General features: G+C 44.6%; 1 protein-coding gene across 1 annotated transcript; it reads right to left on the reverse strand.

The window, feature by feature from the left end:
* Positions 1–1,545: 1,545 nt before the first annotated feature.
* Positions 1,546–6,311, reverse strand: gorasp2 (golgi reassembly stacking protein 2). The gene is made up of 10 exons (XM_084443609.1): positions 6,207–6,311; positions 5,481–5,561; positions 3,934–4,137; positions 3,581–3,667; positions 3,363–3,493; positions 3,142–3,274; positions 2,903–3,029; positions 2,495–2,581; positions 2,281–2,397; positions 1,546–2,179 (listed from the first exon to the last, which is right to left on the reverse strand). Exons 1-10 carry the CDS (start codon positions 6,267–6,269, stop codon positions 1,977–1,979), a joined length of 1,233 nt encoding a protein of 410 aa, XP_084299735.1. The 5' UTR covers positions 6,270–6,311; the 3' UTR covers positions 1,546–1,976.
* Positions 6,312–9,325: the final 3,014 nt, after the last annotated feature.

Consider the following 9,325-nt stretch of genomic DNA (forward strand, 5'->3'; position numbering starts at 1 on the left):
TTGAATGCACAAAATAACCAAATGTAGACAAATGGCAATGTACAGAATCCTATGCAGGAAGATTCAAAAGAAGATTCCTTTGAGAGTAAATGTATATGCTGTACATTAGATGATTTTCAGATTTTGGATTGCAGCAGTACTATTCTGTACAAAGGTTTACCATTTTTCCCTTGTAAATTTTATTTCCTGGAGTGTTTTCATTTTGCTTCATTTGATGTTGCTCTATCTTTTTAAAGGGCTGTATGATTCACTTTGGGTACAAATTGTACAGTTCAGCAAAAATAATAAGTGATTATAATAAATAGTGGGAAATCACGGCATGCCACAAAAGTGACTTCTTTCAGAAATGCTTTTGGTCGGACCTCCCGTGTTCCATCAGGGTCATGATGTAGTCGGCCTGGAAACCAACTGGTGTGAAATGGAAATAAACGAGTGCTTCTTATTGGGCCAGTTCATTTCAGAATCTTTACCTTTCTTTAACTGTGCCGCCTGATGTATCTTCAGGAGGGTACAAGGTATTGAAAGAGGTGATTAAGTCTTCAGCTGAAAGAACTCTTCGTAACGCTTCTTACAGGCACGTCATTCTGATTCTAATTCTATCTGAACGTTCCACATGCTAGTGCCCTACGGAATGCGTTGTTGGAGGGTCCCAGTCATGGTGCAGTATTGGTAACTAAATGTGGCGTGGCAGGGTGCCAGTTAACTTTCAGTAGTGTATCCCTGATACCAGGTACACTAAATAATCCAGTTCAGTCCCTTGTGATGTGGCATACAGTATCTTGTATGACTACCATTCCTCTGGCCACCTTTGTCCAAGTGAAACTGAGCTGGCACCCGATTTCTAAAGAAACAGGAACCGGCCTTTGTCCCAAAATCTGCTCTTGCTCCATTTCTAATGCTATTTCCTGTACAATGAAGAGATTAATATTACAGGTTGCTGCTGGAATTATAGATAATGTAGCCAAAAGCAAAATAAAACCTCAAAATAAACGCTTTATTTAAATTCTTGATGTTGTACAGTATATGACAAAACGCCAACTTACCGCACTTCTAGTTGTACATCATTGTGTTGCCCTGGCTATCCTTTCTTCCTTCATTCCCAATTGCATAATTTAAGTAAATCATAAATGGTAAATGGACTGCACTTATAGTGCTTTTGTCCAAAGTGCTTTACAATGAAGGCCTCTCATTCACCTGCCAATGGTGGCAGCTGCCATGCAACGTGCTAGCCTGCTCATTGGTTCAGTGTCTTGTCCAAGGACTCGAACATGTGAACAGGAGGAGCTGGGATTCGAACCGTCGACTCTACGATCATCGTACGCCACTTCCAAGTCAATAACGCTGCTGTATTCAAATTCTCCTAAAAACTTCTATATTGAGAGTATAATGGAGTCATTGTCTTTTTATGAAATGGAATATGTTCCTACAAATTACTACCAAAAACATTCCTGATATAGGTGGTGTATCATTGTGTGGTCCTACACTGACACCTTGTGGTTATCATAAGCAACGCAGAAACCCAGAATGAAAATACAAGTCTAAATGCAGAGGAGAAAACGCATCCATTTAATCAAGAAAAGGATGTTTCATTTACAAACTACTTCATTCATCATTCATATTAATTATACTTTGATTATTTTGTACAACAAAAAATAAATAAAAAAAGATTTAGTAAATTCATACTGCATTGAAACAAATTGAAGTTGATTTCATTCACAATTCCCACGGTAACAGATTTCTCAAGCTTCTCCTGAAGACCCCAATCATTGTTTGACCCCACCCTCCCATATGAATAAAAAGCTTTCAGTATACCAACATCTATCCAGAATTTCTCTGGTTCAGGTTTAAATACCAAAGCTTGTTGGTTGGCATGTACTCGATTTCAACATTTCAGCTGCAGCCTTCTATGACCATCTTCGCCATCGTCCCAAACATGACGCAGATCTGGAACCAGACCTGTTATCTGGGTGATGTTGCTAGGAGGACTCTGGAGCAGCTGTTGGTTCAGAGGAGGTTCCTGTCACCGTCACGCTGGGTGAGGCTGAGGAGGACACGGCCTCCAGATCGAGGGCGGCGGTCACGAGCGCAGGAGGCAGGAAGTCCGACGGAGTCAGGCCTGGGACCAGGGGCTGCTGGGAGGGCAGGGTGAGAGGCGGGGGAGGAGCTAGAGAAGGGAAACCTGAGGAACGCCGGTGGAGAACGGGAGGTTAAAGAACACAGCCAGGAGCAAAACCAGCCGCATACCTGAAACAGCAATTCAACTGTAGTCAGCGAGATTACCTGCTGGCGGCATTCCTCCTATGCCTGGTACTGATATCGTGCCAAAGTCTGGTAAGGTGATATTCAAATTTGGCAAGTAGGGAAAGGATGGTAGGCCTCCTGGTAGAGATGCTAGACCTGGGCGGCAAACATGAGCTCAGTTAAACACACAAAGCAGCAGGCAGAATAATACACCTCACAAAGACGAGAACAAACAGAGCGCTCCTCCGCTCACCGGGCATCCTGGCGGCAGGGTCAGCGGGGGGCAGGGAACTCTGGGAGGACGCGGCGTGACTCAGCAGCGGTGGCACGGTAGGTACGCCTAGAGAAGACGAGGAAATCCTCATATATTCAAGTTTTACCACTGACTACCAAATGACACGGGCCTGTGTTGAAGGGATGTACCACATTGTGCAACAATGTAATAGACTTGTACCTTGTATATTTTGCTACTCACTTTATATACTGCACTTTGCCTTCAGCACTAGATTATGCTCTTAGTCACTTGTTTTAGAAATGATATGCACTTGGGAGTTCTGACGAGTAGTAGTACACTGACTTCCTACGTTAAATGCAATTATTGTAAGTTGGTTTGGATAAAAGCGTCTGCTAAATGATTGTAATGTAAAGTAATGTAATGTACCTGTTTGTAGGGCGCTGGGAAGAGTGGGTGGAGCTGAGCTGATTGACAGCCCAGAGAGATCCTGTTCTAGTCCAGCAGGGACAGAAGAAGGAACAGCGGGGGGAGGGCTGACGGCAGACAGCTGGACCTGGAGAAGACGCAAACGGGCGCAAACTTAAAATGGGCTGTTTGCAAACCGTGTACCAGTGTGTCAGGTATGGGGGTGAAAAGATAAAGCCCGTTAGCAGAGATCCTTTTACCTCTGTAAAGCCATCTTTTAGCGGAGAAACCGGTTCACTGGGAATCTGTGCCGGGGGACTGATATCCTTGCCTTCCTCAAAAGGCTTTGTGGGTATCCTGTGCAGGTAGCCGTATCCTATCCCACAGCCAAGGCTGCGAAGGGGCAGAATGTGAGTAAACTACGGCTAGATGGCAAAGAGACAGCTGGTGATTTCACAGCAGATACGACGGACATATTTACCTGCCCTCTCCACCCCATGCAGAGTTGGGAACGATGACCATCTCCCGACAGTTGTCTGTGTCGGTGTTGTACACGTACAGCTTCAACCCGGTTTTGTCGTGTGTTTCGATGAGGGAGAACAGATCCTCGCTCTGTGGGATGAGAGGCCTTGTTTACTGACAATCAAACCAATCGTTTTGCCTTGATGCCTCTTAAGAAAAGTCCCGCCCCCTGCAGACCTCGTTCATAACAGTGTCAGCTCCGATGATGTAATCAGTGTAGGGCCTCAGACCAGCGACGGCTGCAGGGGAATTTGGCTCTACTTCCTTGAGACGAAAAGAAAATCGATGCAATGCTGTTAAATCGGTGTATCTATATAGCCATCACACCTCTCCAGATCAACATGTAGGCCAAACAACTTTCACGACTCAACAAATACGGGCCAGGACATAAACGTTCCTCACCAGGACATAAACGCTCCTCCCCAGGACATAAACGTTCCTCCCCAGGACATAAACGCTCCTCACCAGGACATAAACATTCCTCCCCAGGACTTAAACGTTCCCTCACCAGGACATAAACATTCCCTCACCAGGACATGCCACACGTTCTCATTGGCCCCCTCGAAGCTGCAGAAGCGGATGCTGACTCCCAGAAGCCCCTGGCCGCCCCACATGTTGCTTGGCGTGACAGTGGTCTCCCTCAGGTCCAGCATTTTGCTGCTGTACACCAGCATCTTGACGGGCCTCTCCACGTTCACCTTCAGCAAGTCTTTTAAGGCATCGTTGTCTTTGTTCTGCAAGGGATCGACAGGAAGTTACTGTTGAGGTACAGACAAACAATCTGACAGCAAAGAACTAACGGCGATGAAGGGTGACTGTTGCGTTGCCTCCTGTCCCCTGTGGCGGGGCAGGAAAGTTGCAGTCGAACACAGCGGTCTGACGAGCCAACGGGCAACTAGTGAGTATGACCTGCGCCTGCGGGAGAGGAAATAACTCAACACCAGCAGTAGTCTGGGTCATCACACAAGGGAATACAGTAGTGTTAGGGATTTGGGACTAGATCTCAGCTCCTTGAAACAGAGGGGATTTAGAATTTGGGCTCGACAGAGCCTCTTTTCCGTGTGAGTCAAAACGATAGCATTTTTTATGTTAATCAAATGAAAAATGTATAGAGAGGAGGTGAATGAGCAGAGCAGCGTTCGTTTGATCAACCAGAGTCTCCCAGCTTTCAAGAGAAACGCTTGGACATTTCACAATCAGCTTCACCAGGAGCGAGATTCAGTTTGATCTGCAAGCAGTGCAACCCAGACGCCAACGGTAGCCAGTTCTCTGTTTAGCAGTAAGGTGGATGGTTATGGAAGGTTAGATGGTTACTGGAATTGAATTTATTTGTCTGCATCATGGGCGATTTCTGAATCCATATATTTCTATAGCCAAACGTATTTGGTCAATTCTTGCCCCTAGTATATGAGGCTATATGAGCTGTTACTTTAGCCTACATTTTATATAGGCCCTATTTCTGTTCTCTCAACTAGCCTACTGTAATGTGTTTCAACACTTGGTAGGAGTAACAGGCTACTGCAGGTCACTCCCATAACAGCCGATCAGAGAGTGATTCTCTTTTCCCGATGTGCCAGCACGCTCCGAGGTTGATTCAACACGCTCAGTTGTCCTGACTCGTCCCGTAAATCCTCCCAAGTAGCCAGCGGTGCTCGACACACCTCACCAACTCAGGCCACCAACACTCACGATGCTCACGCTCAAGATGGCCGATCATCGGTCGGGTGTGTCAGAGGATTTACACGAGCTCATTGGACTTGCTAAATGTGTGTGGGGGGGGGTAATTATAATACCCATTTCCAACACACACAGTAAGATCAGACAACTCTAGCTTTTCAGTGGAGCCAATAATGGCACTGTTTGATTTGTATGGGATTTCACAGCTGTGCTGGGTTATCATTGATAATTTACCAATCTAGTGCCACAGCTGTGCTGGGTTATTATTGATAATCTACCAGTCAAGTGTCACAACTGTGCTGGGTTATTATTGATAACTTACCAGTCTAGTGCCTCGGCTGTGCTGGGTTTATTATTGATAATTTACCAGTCTAGTGCTGGGTTATCATTGACAACTTACCAGTCTAGTGTTACAGATGGAAATAATGAAGTCAAAAAATGGCTCCAGTCCTGCACGATGACCAGGGGAATTATCCAGCACCTGCAAAATGTAGCAGGAAAACACAGACTGCATCAGAATCATGAAAGCAGGGAAAGGTGTAACATCAATTTGACAGTCAGCACACATGACCCACTCAGTCAAAGATGGTTAGACCGGTTCTTCTGATAAGACGATGTGGAAATATACAGTATACGCCGTATTTACTAGAAAGCTGGTGAGGGACACTATTATCATATTGCAGACTGAAACACTTTCTAAATCAGATCTTTAAACGATGCCATCTTTGCAGGACTCGCTGGTTGAAGAAGGGCTATAGTGTCGCGTTTGATAGATAGATAGATAGCCAATGTCTGGCTAGCTACTGTAACGTTAGCTAGCTAACGTTAGCTCGGTGCTGTCAGAATAGCTATGGTGCTGTACCAGAGAAGCTAATGGCTGTACCCTTGTCAACAGTTCGATCAAACATTTGATCCAAGAATACACGTGTTTTAAGTATAATACAGAAAGTCAAATACATGTATAGCTAACTGGCTAACCACTCTGACGGCAGGCCGCAACAGAACCAGTGCAAGCGGGAAGCATGTTTGGCTCTGGGAAACCTCCGGCTTTGATCGAATGAATGCACAGGAGGATATATCTTTATATCTAGCTATAGCTACGAAATGCAACTAAAATGCACCTTACTCTGAGGACGTGGTAGCCTTCAGATCCTCCTCCTGGTATCTCGACACTCGTAGCGCCCCCCATGTCTCCCTGCTGGATGTGGTCGGTGGAGCCGCTAGCTGGGTGTTTTCCTCCACTTCCGGGTGACGTGACGATTCAAGGGCCAAATTGGTTCGTCAACTTCCGCATGTGTAGAAGTATAGTATTTCATTGAGAATTCATTTTCTTTTTGTTACAGTTTCAGCTCCCCCAACAAGGAAATCAAAATACAAATGTATTTGTCTTTTGAACATTTTCGTTATCATTTCATTTTTATTTATGCCAAGTGTGGTAAATGAAATATCAAGAGCAATAACGTTATTTACAATTCATTTTTCAAATTGACAGGCTTTGTTTATTTATCATGAAAATGTTAATGTAATATATTACTTTGAATTATTTAATTTTTTTACTCATACCTCAACTTTTTTTTGTAGTGAAACATCTTCTGATGCTAAGCTAGGGCACATCATCAGTGATGTAGCCTAGGGTCACTGTATGTTTCGGGTCTTTCCGAAACACCCTCACCCAGGCGACCCAGCTGAGGGTGATCAAGCAGCAGCAGTCTCCCACGGGTCCGCTGTCTTGATCCAGAGTCACCTGAAGGCTTTCTCTGCAGCCTCTGTGATGCCGAGGGCAGTGTAGGCCCTACATAAGGACTGTCCTGCAAAGCCTGTGCACCCTACCTCCACAGATAAGCTCCTTGCTTTCCAGCCTTGTCTGGTGCAGTCACTGACTAGACCCCCATATTTCTCCCTCTTTCTCTCAAAGACCCCCCAAGTCCCAAGGCACAGTAAGCTCCAGCATGAGGGTGGCAGCATCCAAGGTGGCTCGGTGCGTTACAGCATCACCTCACAGCAAGAAGGTCCTGGTGTCGATTCCCACATGGGTTATCTCCCGGGCCCCTCTGTGTGGAGTTTGCATGTTCTACCCGTGCTCACTCGGGTAATACAAAAACATGCAGAAGAACTGGAGGAGGACAGCTTGGATGGGATAAATGCAGAGGACAAATTCCACCGGCGACCAGCTGAAGATATGTATGTGTGTGTGTGTGTGTGTGTGTGTGTGTGTGTGTGTGTGTGTGTGTGCGTGCGTGCGTGCGTGTGTGTGTGTTGAGCTTCTCTGATGAGCTGTGCAACCATGCTTGTGTGCTGTAAACAGCCTGGTACTCCAGGAATGGGGCAGTGCTACTAATACACTTTTTTTAGTTAAAGTAATTGCAAACATAGTATTGATTTATCATTTCATCATTTGTGATTTAATTATGTTAGAAAAAAAACTTCCAATATCATTTTCATACATCAATCAAATTAAGGTATTAAGTATTAACGTCACATAATATAATTAGGCTAATACAAATGTGTTGTAGTAATACCAGAGAGCACACAACTAGGGATAATAAATAAAATGTGCATGTTCGGTTACAACCAGTAGAGGGTGTTATGTATATTGGTTGCTTGTTCTGTCTAGAACAAGACATGGAGAACAAAACATGGAGAAGCAGCATTCAGTTTTTATGCCCCACATATCTGGAACAAACTTCCCGAAAACTGCAGGTCTGCTGCAACTCTTGGTTCTTTTAAAACAAGCCTGAAGACTTTTCTTTTTGCCACTGCTTTCTAAGAGGAGTTATGTTTATCAGTATACTGCACTGTAACTTTTATTCCTGTATTCTATTTGTCCTGCTTTTTGTTTAAATGTCTATAATGACTTGCTTTTTGTTTTAATGCTTTTAATTCGTCCTGCCTTTTGTTTTAAATGTCTATAATGTCTTGCTTTTTGTTTTAATGCTTTTAATGTCTCATGTAAAGCACCTTGAATTGCCCTGTGGCTGAAATGTGCTATATAAATAAACTTGCCTTGCCTTGCCTTGCCTAGAACCAGAATGACCTGCTGTGCTGGACCTATACACACAGAACCCCCCCCCCTCCCCCCTACACACACACACACACACACACACAACACACACACACGAAGAATACACACACAGACATACATGTACAAAGAACACGCACGCACACCCACACACACACCCACACCCACACACACACACACACACAATAACAACAGTATATTCATTGCACATTTACCTGTATGGCCTAACCTCACCAGAAGTAGGTGGGCAAACGAGATACTGTGGGATTCACTGACAGACTGACAGTTACTGTAGCACCCAGACCCATAATTACCCTGCTACCCTGCCTTCCTGCCCCCTCACTAGCCTGCTACCCTGCCTTCCTGCCTCCTCACTAGCCTGCTACCCTGCCTTCCTGCCTCCTCACTAGGCTGCTACCCTGCCTTCCTGCCTCCTCACTAGCCTGCTACCCTGCCTCCTCACTAGCCTGCTACCCTGCCTTCCTGCCTCCTGGTGAACCTTGTTTGATCAGATCATCCCATTGTTATCATCTCGGAGCAGACATGAGAGTGCCGGCCAGGGTAATGAAGCGTGAGGTGTGATATGATCAGGTGCTGGTATGGGAAACAATCACTATCAGAAATAAAGTGGGTTCTAGTCGAAATATTTTAGAAAATACACAATGAATATTTCTATGAGGTAGCCGAGGTCTTATCACTTCATTTTAAATAGTTATTCCGGGTTGTGATTTGCCTCATCAATCACGGGCAATCCTGTCGCGAGTCCATGTCCGTTCAGGCTACATCCATGTTGTTATGCTCGCTGTGATCACATGTGGGTATCTAGGGTTGTTATTGGTGCATAATCTGCCAGAGCAGGAAATTACTGACCAAAGGCTGTGTAGAATTCTATTACAGGTTTAACAACTGTGTCCTTATACTGTTGTCTGAAATTGAACAGAGAGAAAAGATGATTGAAGTTATAGGAATGAGTTATTAAGCCAGCTGATATTGTCCAATGTGGATGGTGCTTGCAGTGTTGTTGTGTGAATTAATCACAGTAATGTTCAGAAGACAGATATTGAATTAACTATTAAAAATCACTCGGATCCTAATAATGAAGGTTCCAGAAATCCAATGCTACTGATAATGTAAATTAACCTATTGATCTAGTGATGAGACATTTTCTTTATAAAAAAGAAAAACGACTACTGCAATCGTTGTAGTGGAGGACTGACTGCAGTGTT

This window comes from Borostomias antarcticus (assembly GCF_949987555.1).
Source record: "Borostomias antarcticus genome assembly, chromosome: 9".
In the NCBI taxonomy this organism is placed as follows: Eukaryota; Metazoa; Chordata; class Actinopteri; order Stomiiformes; family Stomiidae; genus Borostomias; species Borostomias antarcticus.

Coding starts and splice junctions, on each gene's coding strand:
- gorasp2 (XM_084443609.1), bottom strand. CDS start 6,269: ATGGGGGGCGCTACGAGTGTCGAGATACCAGGAGGAGGATCTGAAGGC. Junction 4,138..5,480: donor CCATCTGTAACACTAGACTG/GTAAGTTGTCAA, acceptor GATCCCTTGCAG/AACAAAGACAACGATGCCTT. Junction 2,582..2,902: donor TCCCAGCGCCCTACAAACAG/GTACATTACATT, acceptor CGTCTTCTCTAG/GCGTACCTACCGTGCCACCG.